At 42.6% G+C, this 25,467-nt stretch overlaps 2 protein-coding genes across 2 annotated transcripts in view; one reads left to right on the top strand and one right to left on the bottom strand.

Moving 5' to 3' along the window:
* Nucleotides 1-4,294, top strand: part of LOC310770612 (semaphorin-3D-like) — a gene marked incomplete at both ends in the record, with an annotated part of 16,531 nt that extends 12,237 nt beyond the window's left edge. The window contains 3 exons of the mRNA XM_083663360.1: nt 1,470-1,534; nt 2,770-2,924; nt 3,794-4,294. Of these exons, the coding sequence (XP_083519486.1) occupies nt 1,470-1,534; nt 2,770-2,924; nt 3,794-4,294 (721 nt within the window). The remainder of the gene's footprint in view (nt 1-1,469; nt 1,535-2,769; nt 2,925-3,793) is intronic.
* A 7,386-nt stretch (nt 4,295-11,680) lies between these two features.
* LOC310770613 (G2/mitotic-specific cyclin-B2-like) lies at nt 11,681-14,653 on the bottom strand (the record flags this gene model as incomplete). The annotated part of the gene is made up of 8 exons (XM_083663361.1): nt 11,681-11,731; nt 11,846-11,956; nt 12,100-12,240; nt 12,373-12,615; nt 12,711-12,869; nt 13,055-13,285; nt 13,651-13,743; nt 14,645-14,653. The coding sequence occupies 8 exons, from the start codon at nt 14,651-14,653 to the stop codon at nt 11,681-11,683; spliced, it is 1,038 nt and encodes a 345-aa protein (XP_083519487.1).
* Nucleotides 14,654-25,467: the final 10,814 nt, after the last annotated feature.

Below are 25,467 nucleotides of genomic sequence, written 5' to 3' on the forward strand. Positions count from 1 at the left end.
ATGGAACACTTTGACTGTCCCTTAAACTACACTGACTGATCTATGGAACACTTTGACTGTCCCTTAAACTACACTGACTGATCTATGTAACACTTTGACTGTCCCTTAAACTACACTGACTGATCTATGGAACACTTTGACTGTCCCTTAAACTACACTGACTGATCTATGGAACACTTTGACTGTCCCTTAAACTACACTGACTGATCTATGCAACACTTTGACTGTCCCTTAAACTACACTGACTGATCTATGGAACACTTTGACTGTCCCTTAAACTACACTGACTGATCTATGTAACACTTTGACTGTCCCTTAAACTACACTGACTGATCTATGGAACACTTTGACTGTCCCTTAAACTACACTGACTGATCTATGGAACACTTTGACTGTCCCTTAAACGACACTGACTGATCTATGCAACACTTTGACTGTCCCTTAAACTACACTGACTGATCTATGCAACACTTTGACTGTCCCTTAAACTACACTGACTGATCTATGCAACACTTTGACTGTCCCTTAAACTACACTGACTGATCTATGGAACACTTTGACTGTCCCTTAAACTACACTGACTGATCTATGGAACACTTTGACTGTCCCTTAAACCTTACCACTGACTGATCTATGGAACACGTTGGGTATTGACAGCTTGACAGGCCTGTATAGTGTGTGGGCCCTCTTAACTGAAGACTGAGGAGGAGGAGGAGGAGAGAGAGGAGATTGATGTGGAGAACAATGCAAGGGAAGAGGGAGGCACGGATGAAAGGATGAAGAAAGAGAGGGAGCGTGGTCGAGGGACCTTCAGATACTTTACAATCTCCGAGACGTAAAGAGACTGGGGGGTTTCACTGCTGGAGGAGTTTGTGTCAGAGAAGGAGGACGGGAGGTTGAAATATGAGAAGAGAGAGATGACAACACTCTTTACCACGGCTAAAACAACACGCTGTATTTTGATAGCCTGTTGTTCCTCATTCAGAATAACAGTAGCTCCATGTTTTCACCCTCTGAAGAGCAGGCAGACACCCAGGAGCAACAGCCAGGAGCAGGATTTAATGCTGTTATGCAACTTGATCTAAAAGCAACTTGATTATGTTCTGTCAGCAATCGCTTAACTGATGAGTCTACTGTCTGCTCCAACACACACGCACACACATGCACACACACACACACACACACTCACACACACACATGCACACACATGCACACACATGCACGCACACACCCACACATGCACGCACACACACACACATGTATGTATGTTTGTATGTATGTCATGAATTTCATACTAAGCATGAAATTCACGTACACATACACGTATGAAAATACACACTATATTATAATAACAGGCATCTGAGACAGGTACTCTTTGATCTAACTGTGTGTGTGTGTGTGTGTGTGTGTGTGTGTGTGTGTGTGTGTGTGTGTGTGTGTGTGTGTGTGTGTGTGTGTGTGTGTGTCAGGCGCGCGCGGAGACAGGATGTGAAGTACGGAGACCCCTGGAGCCAGTGTCCAATCACAGAAGACGGTAAGGACTTCCACTGTCTCCTAATGGATGAACTGTTTGCTTCAAAGATAGAACTTTCTTCAGCCATTAATGACATCATTAGAAACCAAAGACCATCAATGAACAAACAGAACCTTTATGTTTAAGTTTCTGCTTTCATTCATTTTCCAAGAGTGGGTGTCACTTTTTTCAAATGATATACAATCAATATCAATCAATCAATCAACCTTTATTGGCAGATGCATAGTCCATAGAAAACACACGCTCAATTAAACCAAGGAAACAAGAAAACACATAAGTTCACTAAAAACTATAAAAGGCAATCATACCAGAATTTCCGTGACTGGTATCTCATAGTACTGAGACCAGGATCATACTAGTACTAGGGCACACTCTAGTGGGTATACTTAGCAACTGCAGTTTTCTCTGCAGTAGTGTTTATTAGATTTGATTTAATAATGTATATAAATGTTACGATAAATATTTTTCTTCCCTCCCTCTGTTTTAACCCGTTCAGTTCAGTTCTGTTTACAGCCCCTTATCACAAGCATGTCTCAAAGGGCTTTACATAGCATCATCACAGTCATAAACTACACACAACATAGGTTACATGCAGCATATACATACTAGACATTTTAGATGATATACATTGCGATACTCCACAAACACAGCATATATTTAGACTGTGAGAGGAAATCCACGCAATCACGCCGAGAACATGCCATGCAGAAAGGCCCGGGGTGAACCAACTCACTGAAAAAGATTCCAACTATTTGGGACCCGTTTGTAGCCTACCTCAACGAGGTCGGGGCGGTGGGTGACTTGCCTTCCTGACTGTTGGACGCCTTGTGTGGGACCCCATGGGCGACATCTCTTACAAATACATAAGCACCCTATATGGATGGTAGCACCACATTATAATAACTGTTGATATTATATGTATGTTTTTCTTTCTTTTCCTTTCCTGTGTCTGAGCTTTTTTTTTTTTTTTCATATTGTTAAAATTGAAAATAAAATAAAATAAAGGCCCGGGGTGGAGATTCAAACCCACAAGCTTTCATTGTCGGAGTCAGACTTACCCTATTTAATATACTAAACACTTAACTTTGTTTCTCTCTTGCTCTCTTTCAAATTCTCTCTGGAGACAAAATTGGTGTACTGCAGTGGATGGGGACATAGACTGAATATAGAATATAGAATACTGAATATCGAGGCCTAACTAAATCTGTATGTTGTGTAAGTATGTTGTGCTTCAGACTCAGGCTCTGTGGAGGCCAGGCTGGTGTACGGTGTGGAGGGAAACTCCACCTTCCTGGAGTGTCTTCCCCGCTCGCCGATGGCCCAGCTCAGGTGGACGCTGCAGCACACGGACACCCAGCAGCAAACTCTCAGTCACACGCAGGAAAGCAGACAGGTGAGTGGGGCTGATATTCTGCCCATAGTGGCCCATGTCTCAAAAGAGATGATAGAGGATGGTATATACATACCACATCATACTGCATACAGATCCTTTCCAAAATATTTGAATATCATGGAAATACCATGGATGACCGTGGGCTTCAGCGGATTGTCAAGCAAAGACGATTCAAAAATTTGGCAGAGATTCAGAGGGAGTGGACTGAGGCTGGAGTCAGTCATAACTGAGAAGTAACTGCTGATTTTCTTCACACTATTCTAATTTCTTGAAATACTGTTTTGGGGGTTTTCTGGAGTTGTAGGCCAAAATTATGAAAAATGAAACAAATAAAGGCTAGAAATATTTCACTTTGTATGTAATGAATCTATCATCTATGAAAGTTTCACTTTTTGAAAGGAATTATGGGAAAAAACTAACTTTTCCATGATATTCAATTTTTTTGGAAAGGATCTGTATACATCATACTGTATACCAGTGGTTCTAAAACTTTTTCACATCAAGGACCCCTAAACTGACAGACATTTGAAAAGATTTTGTGTCAGGGTCTCCCATGTGATACGATTTTTGCTTTTAGATGTTTTATTACAGAAAGTGTATGAAACCCATCACCAAAATAGTCACACATTCTGTCATTGTGTTACTTATGGATGGAATTATAGTGAAAATAAATGATTCGCCTTTTTTCTGGGGACCCCCTGGAACCCCCTCAAGGACCCCTGGGGGTCCCCGGAGCCCACTGTGAGAACCACTGCTGTACATGTACACTACATCATATACATCATATACATCATATACATGATCAAAGACTTGGGACAGTCACACTCCTCCTTCATCTCTTTGTCCCGTCCTCTTTCTGCGTTCAGCTTCCTCTGAGCGATGATGAGCGCTCCCTCCACATGAAGCGAGGGTTGCTGGTTCAACGCCTGGAGCCGGGCGACACGGGCCTCTACACCTGCAGCAGCCAGGAGCACTCCTACAGCCAAGTGCTGGCCCGATACCGGCTGCACGTCATCCCCAACCACAGCCTGCACCCGGCCACAGGAGGACCCATCCTGCCGGGGAGGGTCCACCCAGGAGGGGTGGGCTTTGCTGGGCTGCTGCTCGGACAGGCGGGCCCCCCTAACACACCGGCGGCACACAGGAACTCCTGGCTGCTCCAGCAGCACCACCCCCAGCTTCCTCCCAGGAGCTACAAGGACATGCACATGGTGGGGAGCAACAGTCTGAGCGCGGACGACTACTGCGAGCACCTGTGGTACCGAGAGAAGCGCCGGCAGCAGAAGCTCCGCACTCTGAAGCTGAAACAGGAGAGCAGAAAAGCCCGGGTGAGGAGGAACTACCCTCCGGCGGAGAGTCCCATCTAGGCACCCTGTCTGTCTGTGGGGCCCAATGGAGGGGAGATACTAGATCCTATACTGTATGCAGAGCAGAGGGAGAAGATACTAACGTCACTGTGTCAGTCACCCTCCACTTCTAATTGTCTTTAGTCGGTCACATCCAGTCTGATGCACTTTCCGGTCTTTTCGTGAGGTATTCATTTCAGCGAACAGCGAGTGTTGCGGAATTACTTTATAGACTATGAGTCAATCTACATGTCAAATGTCACATGAGTACCTGGCCATTGAACTGTCCAAATAGTCGAGGAAATGGACTCTGATGAGAGAAAGTGGCGGGACGAGCTTGAGCTATGTTCCACAAATGACTGCTAACGCCTTAACTGCTTTATTTACGTTCGCATGACGCCAGGTGAGCAGCTCAGGGCTAGCCTAGCGCCATGCTAAGTGACCGGCGATCGCGTCCTTTTTCTGACTCTGGTAAAGACAAATGTAAAGTGAATGATAAACCGATATATTGGTAGAAAGATGAGAAGTTAAACTTGAGTTTTATACCATTAACCTGGTTGTAAACATTACCTGGTCAGAACAGTAGCTAACCGTAGCTGTCCGACTTTGGACAATAGCTGCAAAACTGAGCGACTCAGGACACAGTTTGGCTACATCATAACTGTTTAATAAATAGCCTATTGCCAGCTGACGAGAGTATTTGCCCAAAAAGACTGACAGCAACACTGCTAACACTCCCTAACCCCCCCCCCCTCCCCCAAATGCACACCTCTATCTTAGTTTATACTAAGGAAAAGGGAATGGAGATGTAGTCCCCATATTGGCTTGTTAGCTCTGTACGCATTCATTCTTGTAGCCACAGGAAACAGTTGGCTACAAGTTTGAACTAAAATTCTGAATTTAAAGAGTAACTACCGGTAAACCACAAACCCAAATCTGTGTAAAGCCTGACATCTAATGGTAAAAGCCTGCTACTAAGATCGCCATCTGCTATTGGCTGATATTTTGTCACCTTCTTTAGAGTACAACTACAGGTGGTGACATCACCTGGCTGGCACCAAAGATCAGCCAAATAGTAGACGTCAGTTTCAGTAGAATAGTTTTTACGCCACCGCCGGCGATAGTCACAGCCGTGCTGATATCCCGTAACAGATAGTCACAGCCGTGCTGATATCCTGTAACAGATAGTCACAGCCGTGCTGATATCCTGTAACAGATAGTCACAGCCGTGCTGATATCCTGTAACAGATAGTCACAGCCATGCTGATATCCTGTAACAGATAGTCACAGCCATGCTGATATCCTGTAACAGATAGTCACAGCCATGCTGATATCCTGTAACAGATAGTCACAGCCATGCTGATATCCCGTAACAGATAGTCACAGCCATGCTGATATCCTGTAACAGATAGTCACAGCCATGCTGATATCCTGTAACAGATAGTCACAGCCGTGCTGATATCCTGTAACAGATAGTCACAGCCGTGCTGATATCCTGTAACAGATAGTCACAGCCGTGCTGATATCCTGTAACAGATAGTCACAGCCATGCTGATATCCTGTAACAGATAGTCACAGCCGTGCTGATATCCCGTAACAGATAGTCACAGCCGTGCTGATATCCCGTAACAGATAGTCACAGCCGTGCTGATATCCCGTAACAGATAGTCACAGCCGTGCTGATATCCCGTAACAGATAGTCACAGCCGTGCTGATATCCCGTAACAGATAGTCACAGCCGTGCTGATATCCCGTAACAGCACGACCTCCAGTGTGATGTTCCTTTGGTATCAGTTGTAAAAGCTGTTCATCAAGTGATCTAATCAAGTCATTTTTAAGTCATTTAGAGACGACAGATTATTTTTGTGTTATCTGTCTCCACCAACAAAAAAAAGGTTCCCTCAGGATTGCACTACCAGGTGTTGCCAAGCAACCGGTAAACTTGCTGCCTGCAGTTCCCCAAGATTAGATATAAGAGGTGACCACTGTCTTGTGTTTGTCCAATCCACTGTCATGTTTCATTGTTTGAACCAATCCACTGTCATGTTTCATTGTTTCACACAGACTGATTTGATGCATGTATTGATCTGGTTTGTGGGCAATGTAAAGCCCTTCTGCATAGGTAGGATCTGTAATCTAGGCCTTAGTGCAAATGCACACATGAAATGGACTCTTGCTTCAAAATGTGTTCTGTATAGCTTATTAATTCTGCCATGTAACTAATAATTATTCTTCATGTCACTGTATATTATAGAACTTTATTTTTTATAGTTATTTTCTTTATATACTAGATACTAGTAACTTTATCTTATGTAAAATATATTAAAAAAAAATAACAATTCTGTCTTGTTTATATGAACTTGTGTTTCCCTTAGAAAATGTATGCCTAGGTTATTTAACTCCACAACACTCTCATAAGCCATGAGATCAACAACTGTGTAATTAAACTAATTAAACTGTGTTATTTGTGAGTGAGCCACAAAATGATAAGTACCAAGTAAAATAAAAACATTAAAAGGTTTTTCATTTATTTTGCAATACAATGCTTTGTTATTCCAGCTTTAGAAAACTAAACCTGAATTTCTGTTGAGTTTGTTCCCATGTTAAAATAGATCTTAGTACTCATCCTGGTGTTATTGCTACGACTATTGCCTACTGTTACCACTATAATATTGTATTGTTTAATTGTTGTTGTATAGCACTTTATATAAAAATCAATCTGAAATGAAAAAGGTACAGATTCAGCACAACCCTTTGACACCATTTGTATCCACAGCACCAGTAAGCATAACAACAAACACACCTCACACCATAAGCTTAAAGGGATACTCCACTTTTTCTGGAGTTTTCTCATTTGCCACATCCCCCCCACATAACCAAGATACACCATGCCTTACCGGCACTGTCCGCTCAGTTTACAGTGAGCTACAGTCGTGAAGTTAGTATCGCCATAGAATGGAGGCTAATGGTACAGCTGGACCAATATGTGGGGGTGCGAAGAAAATAGTCGATTTTCATGACTTCACTTTTTAAATGTTTTTAAGTGTCCATTATTCTGATCAATACAATCACTTATAAATCATTGATTAAAAACACAGTCGTGGTGTTTGCTGTCCTTTCAACTTCAGTTGTATGTTCCTAATTGGCTTTCCACTGGAAGACGTGCTCATTGTCAAGTTCATGGGAAAGTGAAGGGAAAATGTTTATAACTGACACTGCTTCTCTAGCAGTCTGTGTAACAATATAGAGCAGTGGTTCTCAAACCGTTGCACGTCAAGGACCCCTAAACTGACAAATTAGACCACAGACCCCCATTGGATAAGCCTTTGTCCCAGGGTCCCCCATCTGATAACATGTGAGCGTTTGTGATGACTCCTGGCCCTGTCTTGCAGGAGCCATGGTTGGGGTTGTTAGGCTGTTTGGGTGAGCCTGGGCCTGGTGTACTCATTGGGCTCAGAGTGATATAGAAGAGAGAGTGGTAACAATGGAAGTCTAAAATGCGTGGCTCATGTAGCGTGTGTTCCAGGAGGTATGTTTGAATTCATAAAATCAAGCTGATAATATACAATTTGATTCTGTAAATGTATATGTGCACTTTGGGGGTAACCTTACTGTAGGAGCCATTTATGTTTGTTGTTGGCATCAATGGCATGTCATATTATTTTATTTAGATTATCTTGCAATATTATTTTTAGACACTTGGTGGCGACGTAATTAGGCACAGGTGAGGGAGAGCTCACAGAGTTCTCACCAGACCAGACAGACCTCAGACCAGAGCAGCATTGGAAACTTGGATTGGAAACAAATTGATATGTATATGTCTCTACAATACTGACTAAACTGCAATCATTGTCTGGAAAATCAGTTTGTTATTGGGTGTTAGATCACTCCAACCTACCTGTGTATTATGGGGAGTCTAATGGACATTGGAAAGTTAAAAAAAATGGCCATAACACCCCAAAATGAAAGTGAGACATGGTATGACATGGTATGACATGGTAGGTGAATAGGGTAAAAAGAAAAAAACTATCAGCATGACACATCCCCAGTTGATTACTTACATTAAGACAATAGGCTACTTTTTCAATAAAAGTTTTCGGAAAGCTTATGTTTAAATATGCAAATGAGACATATACTAAAATATGTGCTAATTTGCATACATTTCCAGAACAGAAATCTGAACATTGGATGAAGCCAGGTTCAAAATTCTTATTTCATTTAGTTGACATATTAGAGCCAAGGGTTTTTACAGAGGTAATCTCCTTTTATCTATCAAACAGAAAATACTGTCAAAAGTTATAAAAAAGAAACACATTTTCACCATGTTTTTAGGAATTTAATAAATAAATTAAAATGGCCTTTAAAAAAATCCAAACAAAGTCAATCAAATTAGTGAATTCAACAAGTTATTTATAAATTTTAAATAAATATATATTTACAAATTTACAAACAGGGCAGGGAATAGTGACTCATACAATACAATTACAAACACATTACAAAACTATTTACATTGGAGCAGTGTTGGGACTTAAGTACTTTTTGCAGTAACTAGTAATTTAACTAATTACTTTTTCAAATGTATTAACTCAATTAGTTACTGAAATAGTAACTGGACTAGTTACTAGTTACTTTAGGACATGAAAATAATGGACAACTTCATAGGATTATCCGCTTTCTGATCCTTAGACCTCTAGTCCAGAGAGAGAAGCCACCTCCCTGCCTGGAGAAAATGTTCCACACGCTGCAGCTGCAGCCAGAGCCCCAGAGACTAATGACCTTGAGTAGGCTATAAGCCTCCCCAATAAGCAAATGTTCAAGTATCCCATGCAGGTACAATGATAGATACAATTTGACAGTATGTCTTGTCGCACACTGTGCCACAGCAACACTAAATAATGTGTACATTAAGATACAATTTGACAGTACTGTATGTCTTATCACACACTGTGCCACAGCAACACTAAATAATGTGTACATTAAGATACAATTTGACAGTACTGTATGTCTTATCACACACTGTGCCACAGCAACACTAAATAATGTGTACATTAATAAGACAATTTGACAGTACTGTATGTCTTATCGCACACTGTGCCACAGCAACACTAAATAATGTGTACATTAATAAGACAATTTAACAGTATGTCTTATCACACACTGTGCCACAGCAACACTAAATAATGTGTACATTAATAAGACAATTTGACAGTACTGTATGTCTTATCGCACACTGTGCCACAGCAACACTAAATAATGTGTACATTAATAAGACAATTTGACAGTACTGTATGTATTATTGCACACTGTGCCACAGCAACACTAAATAATGTGTACATTAATAAGACAATTTAACAGTATGTCTTATCACACACTGTGCCACAGCAACACTAAATAATGTGTACATTAATAAGACAATTTAACAGTATGTCTTATCGCACACTGTGCCACAGCAACACTAAATAATGTGTACATTAATAAGACAATTTAACAGTATGTCTTGTCGCACACTGTGCCACAGCAACACTAAATAATGTGTACATTAATAAGACAATTTAACAGTATGTCTTATCGCACACTGTGCCACAGCAACACTAAATAATGTGTACATTAATAAGACAATTTAACAGTATGTCTTGTCGCACACTGTGCCACAGCAACACTAAATAATGTGTACATTAATAAAACAATTTAACAGTATGTCTTATCGCACACTGTGCAACAGCAACACTAAATAATGTGTACATTAATAAGACAATTTAACAGTATGTCTTGTCGCACACTGTGCCACAGCAACACTAAATAATGTGTACATTAATAAAACAATTTAACAGTATGTCTTGTCGCACACTGTGCCACAGCAACACTAAATAACGTGTACATTAATAAGACAATTTGACAGTATGTCTTGTCGCACACTGTGCCACAGCAACACTAAATAATGTGTACATTAATAAGACAATTTAACAGTATGTCTTGTCGCACACTGTGCCACAGCAACACTAAATAATGTGTACATTAATAAAACAATTTGACAGTATGTCTTGTCGCACACTGTGCCACAGCAACACTAAATAATGTGTACATTAATAAAACAATTTGACAGTATGTCTTGTCGCACACTGTGTCACAGCAACACTAAAATAATGTGTACATTAATAAAACAATTTGACAGTATGTCTTGTCGCACACTGTGTCACAGCAACACTAAAATAATGTGTACATTAATAAGACAATTTGACAGTATGTCTTGTCGCACACTGTGCCACAGCAACACTAAATAATGTGTACATTAATAAAACAATTTGACAGTATGTCTTGTCGCACACTGTGTCACAGCAACACTAAAATAATGTGTACATTAATAAAACAATTTGACAGTATGTCTTGTCGCACACTGTGCCACAGCAACACTAAATAATGTGTACATTAATAAAACAATTTGACAGTATGTCTTGTCGCACACTGTGTCACAGCAACACTAAAATAATGTGTACATTAATAAAACAATTTAACAGTATGTCTTGTCGAACACTGTGCAACAGCAACAGTAAAATAATCTGTACATTAATAAGACAATTTGACAGTATGTCTTGTCGAACACTGTGCCACAACAACACTAAAATAATGTGTACATTAATAAGACAATCAAAGCAGACTCTTAAGAGTAACGCAGAAGTTACTTTCCCTAGTAACTAATTACTTGAAGTAACTAGTAACTCTAAAGTAATTAAATTACTTTTTGAGAAAAGTAACTAGCAACTGTAACTAATTACCCATTTTCAAAAACTATTTACATTGGAATATGTCCACATGTGGGAAAGGGGGGACACAGGTGCAGCGCACAGCGGCAGCACCTGGTGAGACGCAGGAGAACTCCAGGCAGGAAGTGTCCCACAGCACTGGAGATCTCTCAGTACCTGTGTCACCTCAAGTCCTCAGGTGGAATCCACCTGATACCTCTCCAGAGAGCCAAACCTGCCCTGCGAGGGAACGAATCAAAATGCCCGAGATGAGCAACACCAAGGAATGGAACCAACTAGACGAAGACCTCGACAAAGTGCTAGGGGCCACGCTAGCAGGAACAGCTGAGCAGAAAGTCAATACACTAAAAGGATGGCGAGCATGGCTGTTCCCGGTCGAAGTCGGCTGCAGAGGATTCCCTGCCCAGTCGGTAGGGAGAATGCTCACAGCCTTGGGAATAACGGGGAAGGAGAGAAAGACAGCAGCTCGCAGGATGGGGGAGGCAGCAGAGAGAGCCTCTTGCTGGCTATGGAGCAGGAGAGAGGAGCTGAGCTGGAAGCCAGGAGGAGGGGAGGGGCAGTGATTTGGACACCACTGACGACCCACCAGCGGGAGGGTGTCTCCCGGAGGGTCTCCATCGGTTCAGGGTCTAAACACCCAGTGACCTCAAGGACGGGACTGATGCAGGATTGAGCTGGCGTATTTCTCCCTGATTGCCTGGAGGGACATACAAGGCATTAGATTAGGTCACTCACACACACACACACACACACACACAAACACACAAAACATTTCATCTTATCGACACTGCACTGTTGGCAACCAGCTCACCTTGAACCCTGGTTCTCCCTGATTCGCAGCCACGACATTTCCGGTGATGCGCCGCATGATGGGTCTGAGGTGGGCGTCATCGTAACCCGAGTAGTGCTGGTCTGTGGGAGACTGCAACAAGAGAGGAGAGATCAAATCACTCATGTGTTGGTTGATTCTTTAAATCACATCATTTACCGTATGAACTCATGTTTACTTGCTTCAGTCAACCTTGGCCTCCATATGAAGCCCTATAAACTTCAGTATAAACTCACCCATGAGCGGCGTTCACGCAGCAGCTGGGCGAGGCAGAGCGAAGCAGCAGCTACTTCCGAGGGCCGGTAATGCACCATCTCGTAGTCTGGCAGGGTTAACTCCATCAGGTATTCTGCCAGCAGGTGCGTCTCTAGAGAGGACTAGACAGACACAAGACAGTCATAAAGTACTAGCCTGGTAACCAGCCCAAATTAATCCTATTCATTGTGTGTGTGTGTGTGTGTGTGTGTGTGTGTGTGTAACTGTTGTAACTATTTAGTAGACAAACTCACCTGTGCAGCCTTTGAAGCCCTCTTCAGGAAGTGTGTTGGCAGAGGGCGTCCAAGGTCAAAATGTAGGGTCCTCAGTATGATCCGCTCCACTTGGCGAATCTGTGGCCCTGTGACGGTGTTTTTGGTCATGGAGGCAAGTTCCTTCACCTTTGGCCTGGAGATGCGCAGTTCCTCGTATTTCGAGGCCAGCAGCATGGCGGCCAGACCAACAAGCTCCAGCTTATTGGGAGCCACTTGCTTAACCTGCAACACATTAAAAAAGAGTGTTAGCTAGTTCACAGAAACATAGTTGACAGAAAGCGAAACCAGAAACCTTTTTAAAACAGTTTGTAGCCTACCTGTAGAAAACGGTCCAAGATGGCAATGGTGAGATACAAAGTCTCCTGCTGCAGCCCCAAGTTGTAGTGACCCTGGATCAGCCAGTTAACTAGATCGGCTCGCATGCGTTCATTGATGAGGTGACCCTGCAGATAGTCAGCCCGCACAGCCTGCTGCTCCTGTGTGGAGACACAACCAAATGGTCATATAAAATACACAGTCACATCCGAAGAAAGAGAAGAGCAGCTCAAAATAAACTCATCTGGGTGGTATTAGATTATAAATAAACTAATCATCCATCAATCAATCAATCAATCCATCAATCCATCAATCAATCAAAAGCAAAGTAAGGAGCATGACTTACCTCAAGGAGGTGCAGATGGTCATAAATGTCTTTGACATATTCCGAGCAGAGCTGTGGCATGTCTCCATCGGGTTCATCAATATCCATTATGACCGTCTCATCGTGCTTCATGGCCACGTCAGCTGTTTCCCCCTCCGCCACCGGGGGCAGCGGCTCTTCCCGTGCTTCCACCTGGACTTGACCATGGACGGGTTGAACCCGTTTTCGGTTGACTTGGACTGGTCTGCTCTTCTGAAGGAGCCAAGTACAGTTAAATGTCACCCAGAGTCAAACATGCATACAACATACTGCTAGCTAGTTCAACACCACACATGTTACTGTTCTGTGCCCCTAAGCTGTTAGGAAGAACCATTCAAAACAAAGAAAAGTCAAAAAAATACTGTCAGGATATGGCAGCTTTTCTCAACACATAGGGTGACCAGAGACAGACAGACAGACAGACAGAGAGAGTGTGTGTGTGTGTGTGTGTGTGTGTGTGTGTGTGTGTGTGTGTGTGTGTGTGTGTGTGTGTGTGTGTGTGTGTGTGTGTTTGCGTGTGTGTGTGTGCGTGCGCGTGTGTTCTCTACCTGGCATTGCTTCCTGCCTTGATGGATGACCAGGCCTCTGGCACTGGTCATCCTGGTCCAGCCACATGAACAGCGCCGCAGGACGAAGGAGCCATCATTAGGCCTCCTGGCACGTCTCTGAGTCTGATGAGGAAAGACAACAGCACAATGACAAACACTTCCACTGCATTTTGACATTTCAGCTACGCAGCAGCTACATCTTCCTCACAATAAACCCTTTCCACATGTTACATCCACAGTAGGCTATACACAGAGAAGCACATACAAAGTTAATTTAGCCTGAATAAATTAAAATCACTCAAAATAAAGTACATGAAAGTAGGCTACATTAAACAGATAGCCCCCTGTGTCAACATCTCTTTTGGTAAAACACAGACATAGTTGAATGAAGTGATCGGGTACTGCCCCCTCGTGGCGCCGGCCGACACTGCGGGCAGCCGCTATCATTTTGGGGGAAAACCCCCATCCACCTGTTTAATGCACATTTTCAAATTGCGCACACAAAACCTGCTAGAAACGCTGCAAGAGCCGAAAAACCTCAAAATGGCGCAAAAAGGTTGGTAGAGGTAGGTGCAAAAGTTGCATTTTGAACAAACCTGACGTTATTCTCCAATCAAAAACCATGCACTTTGCACGATGATACTGGGCGAGCACTTCCAAAATTGAATTAGTCTAGCGTTAGATGTGTTGAAACGTCCAAAAATACAGCTAAACATGTGTATCACGCAACTGCTCCGTGAGAAAGTGTTGATATTTAAAGATAAACGTCGTCTAACCTTCGAGATATATCTTGCTGCTTGCACGAAGTACAACTGCATCCTTCCATCTACAGTAGAATGCAGGCAAAATAAACTTCCATCCACCTGTTTAATGCACATTTTCAAATTGCGCGCACAAAACCTGAGTATAAACGCTGCACAAATCGAAAAATATGCCGTTTGGACGATGCAACGCACTTCTACAATTTAATTAGCCTAGATGTGTTGAAACGTCCAAAATGCAGCTACACATGTGTCTCACTCACCTGCTCCATGACAAATTGTTTATCTTTACAGATAAAACCGTCGAAATGTAGTTGAAAAGTCGAGCTGTATTTTGCTTCTTGCACGAAATCGAGCTGTAGGGAGCTGCTTGCAGAAGTGACTGTCTTCTTCAGGTGTCCTGTAGAATGCCTGCAGCTGACCGGCGAGAGAGGCTATTTAAACCAGAGCGGGTTAGGCGAGCCTGGTCAGACCAATCAGCGCGCTTCCGGCAGGATTTTTATTACTGGAGGCTGTAAGCTAGCTAGCGTTAGCAATAGAGATTGATAAAAAAATATTGCGATAGGCAGGAAACCGTAGAACATGTAATGATTGATTGTCCATACTACCAACAGGAAAGACAGATACTCAACAACAGATTGGAGAGCAATCGTATCAAGCTAGATTTAAAAGAAATATTGCAGTTGAATTCAGGGAATGTGGGATATAGGGATATATTTTTATTTCTAGAAGAAACTGGACTGTAGAAGAATATAGTCAGGATAGTGTAGTGTTTCAGAAAGCCATTCTGATCCACACTCCATTTCAGAAGGTGGCGGTAATGCACCATAAGTTGTTTGCCAACCGCCATAAAACGCTAGAAGAAGAAGAAGAAGAAGAAGAAGAAGAGAAGAGATTGATAAAATACTGAGGGATGCTTTTGCACAAAAGTTTTGTGCAAACTCAGACAATTGAGTGATAGTATGGACAATAATGTATTATGATCTGGAGCACGTTGGGTGGACACTTTATTTTTTATTTTTGGCATATAATTGAAATCTTTCACCTGTGGAGGGCAGATACAGTAGGTGGCGGTAATGCACCATTTAAGGATGCTATAACCGCCATAAAACCCAACAGAAGAAGAAGAAGAAAGCAAAGAGCGTGGAAGGAAAGAGACGTCACTCCGGCCATTTTTGGAAACCGAATGCGATGGGGCAATATGGCGATGGGGCAATATGGAGCTGCCATTTCTTTCCATAAAAGTTCTTTGGCGTTAGCAAGCAGTGCCAGCCGTAGGTGATTAGAAGTTGATATTAACTAGTAACTATTCAGCAGAAAGGAATCAGTTGAAATGGGATTTCAATGAAATGAGTTACTGTATTTTCGTTTAAAAGGGAAGGGAAAAGACTGAATTGGAGAGAGAAAATACTGCACAATCCAAGATCAAATGAAGTAGCCTGCGTTATCCTGTCTGTGGAAGGCAGTAACACTCCCAGTCTACCGCAAAATAAGGCAGAAGAAGAGGCCAAATATGGAATAGAGTAGACAGTACACCTAGACACGTATCAGTTTTGTTATGATATAATATCTGTTGTTGTTCTTGAATGTCAGTGTGTAACTATCAGTCGAGTCGACTCATCCACTGACTTGGACTTGGGCAATTCTGGACTAGTAACTCGCTTGTTCACAGACAAGCAGTTGTCTGCCTGCAGCAGCAGCCAGTCCAAATGACCAGCAGCTTGTCTGGTCAGAGAAGATGCTGCAACTTCTCCGCAGAATGAATCACTTCTATTCACCAGGTAGGAGCATGGATGTAGGCCTGACATCATGTGAGACTACTCCTGTGGTACTCACGGCAGTTCTGTCGCAAAACAGTAGTTTCCAGTAGTACTCAAGCATCATTTTGCTGCTTGTTGTTAGTGGAAGAAGCTGTCAAAACACTACTGCTTTACTAGAGATAGCCTACTATTGTTTGTATAGTGGTCACAACACTACAGCAAGACTACACATTTTAAGTAGTGATCAATAGTGTTCTTTATTGGGTTGTTTATACAGTCATAAACTCATTCTTAGAAGCCATACCCATTTTGGAGAAAACATGGTTAATGTTTACAAACTACGATGAATCAAATAAGCAAAGGTCATTTCTCATATATATCATCTCATTTATCTGGTAGATGTTGTTCATGCACCGATCATTATGCATTTTACAGTTCAATCAAATCGAATATATAATTTGTACCAATGGTGTTGTAGCACGACCACATAAAGCAAGACAGATAAAACAGACACAGGAGTAAGTGTCACAAGATTAGCGTCTGTCCTTAACTGTTCTGCCCGTCACTCTCCACAGGCTCCTGTCGTGCCAGCTGTTGTCGCTTTGAGGTCGCCGGACAACAAGTGGGTTGGATTCCTCCCCAGTTTGCCTCCGTGCTGTCGCGTTACCAGCCCGACGCAGGGCGGTGCCATCTCTCTGTGCCAGAGTCTGGAGTCGTACGAGAGCAGGTCAGAGGCTGTGGATGCTGTGCTGCAGACTGTGAGTCAAGAAGCCTCACTGAGAGCTGCCTCAGAGGATGGAGAGATGAGGTCAGCATGCAGGGGTGAACTCATCAATTAAACTGAGGAATTGGACTTGTGGGGGGGGGGGGGGGGGGGGGGGTCTACAGGAGACAGAATTGCAATTGAACAGGAATATCAGGAAGTTTAATTTAATTCTGTGTATTATTTTTGTGTTTTTAATACATATCTGAGATTATCAATACTATTAATTAATACACAGGACAAGATGTTACTATCCCTTGTGCCAAAATCCGAGGAAAAACACATTTAGAAGCCCAATCCAGAATAAAACAAGCTAACAGGCTAACAAACTAATAAACAACTACCCAGTCCAGGTGATACAGGACCACCAACTTGGACACACCACATGAACATTGGACAGGTAATTGTGAGCCCACAAACAGAAGGAGAACCAACCAACCAATAACTGTTTTGCACCTGTGTTAAGGAATTCACCCTTTGCTGTTATACCTGAGCAGCTGGTTCTTGTGTTATGGCATTATGATTATGACCAAGTTGAAATCCTGTTTGTTTTTTGCTTTTTTTCCCTGCTCCCAGTCTTAGCGAAGCAGGTGAGTGCAGCCATACAGGAGATGAAGGAGGAGAGCCAGCAGATGATGAGGGAGAAGAAGGTGACCATCCCTGAGTTGTTCCGCTCCCCCCTCTCTACCTCCAGCCCATCTTCATCACTATCATGCTGCAGCTCTCGCAGCAGCTGTCTGGAATCAACGCTGTAAGTCAAAGGGACAAAGAGAGGCCATTTACACCTGGCATTAACATGCGTTTTCTGTCATCAGATTGCAATCAGATTGTACTTGGCCACTTGAAAGTACAGGTGTAAACGCCCCCCAAGACACATTGAAGACGGATTGCAATCTGATCGGCCAAACCACCTCCGGAGGTGGTCAGGGACGCATTGTGTACGCATTGAACACAAGTGTAAATGCAATGTGTCCTCTCAATCTGGATACAGCAACTGTATGCGGATTGAGAGGACACCCATTTTAGGTGATCAGATTGCAATCTGCAATCAACCCAGATTGCAATCTGATGACAGAAAACGCATGTTAATGCCAGGTGTAAATGGCCTCTCTAGGGTTGGAAACTGTTACATCTTACTTCAATGCCAGATGAATGAGAGCCAGACAATGTACACAATCAAAAGAACGTGTTTGAGTCTTTCAGTTTTGTTCTGAAACTAAACAAGTTGTCTCTGTGGTCCGCTGTAGGTCATCTACTACTCCACTGGGATCTTTGAGCGAGCAGGAGTGTCTCAGTCTGTCTATGCCGCCATCGGGCTCGGCGTGGTCAACACCGCCTTCACTGTGGTTTCTGTAAGTCCAAGGAGGAAGATGTTGACATTTAAGGGGCACGGTGACGCAGTGGTAGCGCTGTCGCCTCACAGCAAGAAGGTCCTGGGTTCGATTCCTGCCTGGGATGCTGTGGGCACTGAGGATGTGTCCCCATCCCCATGTCCTCAGTGCCTACTGCCCAGGTGGGCTCGTCAAAAGGGCCTTTCTGTGTGGAGTTTGCATGTTCTCCCCGTGCTCCCCTGGGGTTTCCTCCAGATAGGAACCCCCCCGGCTAAAAACATGGCAAAAAAAAGATGTTGACATTTGAGGTATAAAATACGTTAAACATTTCACTTCTCCATTTTAAAATGCTAATTTCTCCCTCTCTGTGTGTCCAGTTGTTTGTGGTGGAGCGTGCAGGCAGGAGGTCCCTCCAGCTCATTGGTCTATTAGGAATGGCTGGGTCAGCAGTCCTCATGACCGTTGCCTTGGCATTGTTGGTAAGTGTGTGACAGTGGAGGTAAGACGACAGCATTATGTGCCAAAATATGCATCAAATTAAGTCACACTGTGCTGGTGCCGTGTGAATCTCTAATAGATGATATAGCATGAATTTCCCCTCAGAGGGCTAGTATATATACTTTCCAAATTACAAACACTTTAGATCAGGCATGTCCAAAGTCCGGCCCGGGGGCCAATTGCGGCCCGCGGACAGATTTTAAGTGGCCCTCGGCTTGTCTCTCAAAATATACTCTATGTGGCCCTCCACACAGTATTGGTTAATCGAGCAAGTTCAATTTGCATTTTCTTCCTTCACCTAACGATGACAGCACTATCATGGTAGGTGAATAGGGTAAAAAGAAAAAAACGATATCAGCATGACACATCCCCTGTTGATTACTTAGATTAAGACAATACTTTTTCAATAAAAGTTCTCTGAAAGCTAATGTTTAAATATGCAAATGAGACATCTACTTAAATATGTGCTAATTTGCATACATTTCCAGAACAGAAATCTGAACATTGGATGAAGTAACTCAATTCTCATTTATATAATACATGAACAAGCTTATAGAAACACTTAAAAATCAGTTGGTCTTTTATCCAAGTAATGAAGTATGCATTTAATATGTATTTACGGTCAAATCCAAATAAAAACTTTTTTTTTTTTTCATGATAATGGTATCAAATGAACTAAATATGATAAAAGATAAAGGCGGGCCCACATGAAGTTGGGTTGGTCTATTTATCCATATGGAAACAAAAGAAAATAAAAACATCTATGGAATGATTGGACAGAAGTGAAAGATGAGCACAGACAGACACACTGCAACAAGCACAGACAGACACACTGCAACAAGCACAGACAGACACACTGCAACAAGCACAGACAGACACACTGCGACAAGCACAGACAGACACACTGCAACAAGCACAGACAGACACACTGCAACAAGCACAGACAGACACACTGCAACAAGCACAGACAGACACACTGCAAGCCACGCAAGTCTGACAAAAGCTGATCAAGCATACCCTTTCTTTTTGATGCGATGATGCCCACCTGATCTCTTCTGGAACTTGTCTCAACCAGAACAAATGGTGCTGAGGCGTAGGACCACAGAGAAGATCAATCTTGGTCATACTCCCAGAGAGCAGAGAATGGGCAGGCCTACTGAACTGCACTGACACACTTTGAAAGGTTTGAGTGGAGAGGTTCGTTACAAGTGACCACAAGGCAATGACAACAACTTTCACATGCAAAGATTTAGACATGAGGAGGGATTGGTTAGGTTTAGGCATGCAGAGTGATGATTGGTTGGGTTTAGGCAGGATGAGTGATGATTGCTTAGGTTTAGGCTTGAGGAGTGATGATTGGTTAGGTTTAGGCTTGAGGAGTGATGATTGGTTAGGTTAATATCAGGGGAAGAAAAAGTCCACAATGGAAATAAGCCTTTTGATTGATTGATTGACTTTATTCATGGATATTAAGACAATAAAAGTTCAAAGGGATAGCATGTAAAAGTGTTAATACTTATTTACAACATGGTCCCTGATGTTTTATTGCGTTCTCAACCTCGATGATTTTTTTAAATGTATGTATTCCTGCTGGGCAGTTGTATAGTATCTTTTTTTTTTTTTTATCAATTATCAAATAAAATCAATCAATCAAGAATGTGGGGGGGGGGGGGGGGGGTCTGAAGTGTGCAGATGATCATAGTTATGTACAGTAATAATTTTTCCAAGAAAGGTTCCCACAGCAGGTCTTGAACCCCAGCCTCCAGCCACTCAGTCTCACACACAGCCAGGCCTGCAGCTATTTATACCTCCATGACACATAGACAGAATAAATGGCATTCAAAACATTTGTACAAAATAGTAATACCCTAGTAAACACAAGGTAGCACGTCACCAATAAACCATTTGTACAAAATTAATGTGTAAAAACCCCCATTTGTGCTTTTCCGAATACCGTTTTCGGATTTGGCTCCACTCCAAGTTCAGATCTCAGATTTTTTCCCCGATTGGCTGGTGAATGAAGTAATCAATTTAAAATAGCTAGCAGTGGCTCACTGAGTTGAGTGTGTACCATGTAAGGCTCAGTCCTTTCTGCAGTGATCCAGGTTCGAATCCGGCCTGTGCTCATTTGCTGCATGTTGTACTCTCACTCTCTTTCTCTACCACACCCTCTGTGTCTCTCTTACACTCTACATCTGTCAATAAAGCATAATATACCCCCGACAATCTTTCAGATTAAAAAGTGTAAATTAAAGAAAAATAGAATGTGATGAAACCACCTGACCTTAGTATGACTTTATCTTATCATAGTGATGTTATTATTACATAACTGTGATTATCTGCATGCTATTTTTTTTTCTACCATTACAAGTTTTCAGTGACATTCTGAACTGGTTCTGAACTGTTAAACTGCACAGTTCAGAGACCCCCCCCCCACACACACACACACGTTTTACAGCAGAGATTTAAAAAAAAATAGCCTGCGTTTCAAATTACTATGAAGAAAAGAACTGATATGAGGCATTTCATTTATTTATTTTTTATTTCAGTGAAATGACTCAATTCGATATGAAATTGTCTGCACTGGAATTGTTACATTCACATTCAGTCCTTGTGTGAAAGTAGAAAAAGTAGTATAAGACACTGGAACAAATGCAAACACCGTCTAATATTAATCTATTTATAGGTTAAAAAAGCACCAGATTCAACTAAATCTTTGCAATTGATTTGACTGGAAAGTGGCACAGAAAAATATGAGAAATAATGACGTATTATGCTTTTATTACAGGCATTCAAACTCAAGAATGTTCAATGTTAATATTTCAAAACTTTTTCACTGAACTTTGGAAATGCTTAGTTGGACTGTGCCCTCTTGTGGCTGTTTGATATTACAACACACCAATTTGTGGTTCCATTCATCTCACTGGGCTTTGACAAGCCAATGGCCAATCCAAATACCAAGCCCTTAATTAAGCCCTTGGTTGATATGTTTACCCGTTTGTAAATAAAGCCTCAAATGTTTAATAAAAGAATGTGGAGCCTCTGCGCTAATTGTTACATCACAGCTTGTTTGTGGTTACAGTCTCACCTCTTAGAGAATTGGAGATCTCCGCCTAACAGTCATCTGCGGACTTCTTGTCAAAAATAAAGTTGTTTGAACGGCAGCAAGAACGGCCGCTAACAAACCTGCTTTGCAAACTTTGTCAAGTTACTGGAAATTACTCTCCACCCCATTATCATCCAAAGTGAAACAAACAAACACTTTGTAGCATGGAGAGAACTTCTTAAAACATTGAAAATGGATGTCCCAAGCAACATTACATTATTTGATTGCATTTTCTCCGTTTACATGCACACAATTCTGCACTCAGCGCCCCTTCTGCATGCACCCAGTTTGAACAGAAAGCGGAGAGAAAGATCTGTCTCTAGTTGAGCGAAGCGGATAGATAGAGAACTGATTCTAGTGATTACATGAAGTTTTGTTACACAATGAGATTTGAAAACAAAATCCAGGCTTTGACAAAATGAGTCTGAACTGGATGAACTGAATTCTGAACTCTATGAAGGTTACTGAATCATGAATTTAAGATGATTTTTATTCTAAAATTAGATGCCTAGTATTTTGAAACCTTTTTGCTCATAGACCTTTCTTTCTCCCCTCTACCTGCCTAAGCTATCTGCCTAACTTGTTCCTCATTCCGCTCTCACATCTCCAGGTTCCACCACCTGAAGTCGAATGCTTCTCTGCGGACGTTGGAGCCGCAGTGGACCTCTCCCAGCAGCTTGTGGTAGGAGGCGAAGTCGTTGATGAAGGTGCAGCTGAGCCCCAGGCCGCTCATCAGCGAGCACATCTCCGCCTCCAGGGCACAGCGGCCGTTCACCTTGGGCCCAAACGGCTTGGGGACGCCCAGGTTTTTCCCCAACACGATCATGTTCACCTGGGAAAGGAGAGAGCAACACCGTGTGGCACAGATCTGTTATCAGCTCCTTTTGAATGTTGATTGCATACCTGTATGAATCTATACCTCCACTTCACAAGTCATATGTATGGTGTCAAACGCACCATGTCTGGGTAGTAGGCCGCTGCCCTGTTCTCCTCCAGCAGCTTGAAGAGGATCGGCAGGTCGATGATGTCCTCATCGTCCAGACCCAACTCTCTCTTCAGGACGTCCCGGTTCCAGTCTATACAGCTCTGGGGAACAGGGGGCAGCAAGACAAACATCATACAGTGCAATACTGTAAAATACATGGGATGCCATTCCAACTCATTTTCTGCTAATACAATTCCATGATTTGGGTCCACAACTATAAACTTTCAAGGCAGCTGGATTATTCGCAAAATCACGATCACGCGAGAGATCCATCTCGTTGCACCCCAAGCTATTGGTTTAACTCCATCCCAGCAGTGGGCTGGACCAATCAGCATCCAGAGGCAGCTACGGACTGGATTTAGTTCTGACGTGAGCCTGTGATAGACAGATGGTTCAGACAATCATCTGCCAAGTATTTTTTGAACACGCCTGCCCTTTTTCAAACGGTTTCCAAAGACGACGGCCCAGATGGTTCTGTGTAACAAACCATCTGCCAGCGTCAAGTTTAGGGGTGTGGTGGTAAATAGAGGTGGGTAAACTCTCCAAGGTGAGGAGTTTACCCACATTGTTTCCCCTCATTGATTGATACAGGTGAGTTGAAAATAGGTGAGTAAAATGCCTGATAGATTACTTTATTGACCTTCAAACACTCCCTCCGGAATGAGAGAATAAGTTAGTGCTAGGATTTTCTTAGTATTATTATGGCCAAGTCTTTTCCCCCTTTATTTGATTTTTATTTTTTTCTTATCCTTTGCTATGGTGTGTATATATGTATGCATACATTTTGCTGTTGTGATTTATTGATGTGCTTTACTTTGCTGTTGGGAATCAGAATTGAATGTGCACTGACTGAACCTGTATTAAGTTAGGTTTTTCAAGGTAGGGGTGGGAGGGAATGGGTGGGAGGAGGGAAGGGGCATCTGCTGTAAAAGTAAAAAAAAAAAAAAAAAAAAAATCTGAAGGAAAGAATTAATGTTGACTGTTCATGTTTGCCATGTTTGTCCTTCAATAAAAATCATAAAAAAAAAGAAAAAAAAAGTGAGTAAACTTTGCCTTATTTCAAAGAGGTGGGTAAACTGAGTTGACCCTCCACTACGCCCCTGGTTACCACAACCATGTCTTGTGAATTTGTAGAAGCCACCTGTTAATCCTCTGGAAGTCCCACCCCCTTTCATGCTCAAATCAATATTCTACTGCAAATAGCTCAAATTCCGTGGCAGCCAGCATCTGCAGTATGATCAAATGATGCACTTTTATGGTTGAACAGCAGATTTGAATGTTCTTGTTATTTTGTTATAATTTCTACTTCATCACTCGTGCACTGGGGAAACTTTTTGTTTGGGCTGTTTTTTACCTCAAAGCAAAGCAGATCTGCTGCCACTTCACTGCTTACTTTGAACCTTTCATCATCTTTTCTGGGCTTGAAAAATACGTTTCTATTTCTGTCACTTTTTACGGGTTTCATTCAACACTGTGGGAAGCCAATTCATACAAAATCACAGGGCATCCCGGTGGCTCCACCTGGTAAAACGCGTACCATTAAGGCTACAGCCCTTTACGCAGCCGACCCGGGTTCAAATCTGACCTGCGGTCGTTTGCTGCATGTCCTCCCCTCTCTCCCTCCCTGCTTTCCTGTCACTGTCTAGCTGCACTGTCCTATCCAATAAAGGCAAAATGGCAAACAAAAAAAATCACACCAGGAGCAAGACAGCTTGAACACACCTTAGGATCCCACTCACCTGGACGTAGATATTCTCCGCTTGGAGTGATTCATCTTGAAGTATCGCATCCACTGTGATCTCTTCGGTTTCTCCCTGACCTTCAGCGTTGACAGAGTGAGCGTTCAGTCTTACGCACGTTTATTGGATGCTGTCAACTGATGCTACAGAGGAGACACATTGTAAAAAAAGAAACAGGCTTACCCTCAAACATGACAGCTTGTCCGTGGCCATCCTTCTGTAAGCCTCGGAATAGCTTGTAGCCTGCGTCTGGGCTGGCCAGCAGCAGCCGGAAACCCTACAGAGAGACAAAGAGACAAAGATAACACACAACAGACAAAGAGAACACTGGCTGCCTCGCATCCTGACGGCTAACGAGTCACGCCTGGTGCACAGAGAGAGAGAGCTCACTGCGTTCAGTTTAGCATGTTAATATCAATCAGTTAACAGCTTCCTTTCTTTCTCCCTGTCACTTATTTCAGAGTAGCTCTTTCAAAAGCGGGATCTACCTTTCTGTCGGGTGCAGGGACAAAAGTCTACATCTACATGGCCGACGAGGAGCCAATCGGAGAACAGGGCGATGGGATCCTGAACCTTCTGGGCCCACAGGAAGTCTTGAACTACTTTGGTCATGTTGCGTCCTTGAGATGCCCTTTAAGAAAGAGATGCAACCAGCTTAACATTTTCTTCTGTCACACGTTCTGAAGCAGTTCTGTATAATTATACTTCTGTGCTGAGGAAGCTGAATTTAGTCACCAGCAACCAATTAACACTCAACCATCATCAGGGCAAGAAAGGGTCAAACTTTGATTCATATTGAGTGTGATCATGTCATGTTGCTATGTCACATTATTTATGAATTATCAATGGTTGGATAAGTGTCAGCTGATAAGGTTGCATCACTGCAATGGCGTTGATTCGGGGT

The sequence above is a fragment of the Poromitra crassiceps genome, assembly GCF_964638095.1.
Source record: "Poromitra crassiceps genome assembly, contig: HAP1_SCAFFOLD_135, whole genome shotgun sequence".
Lineage (NCBI taxonomy): Eukaryota > Metazoa > Chordata > Actinopteri > Beryciformes > Melamphaidae > Poromitra > Poromitra crassiceps.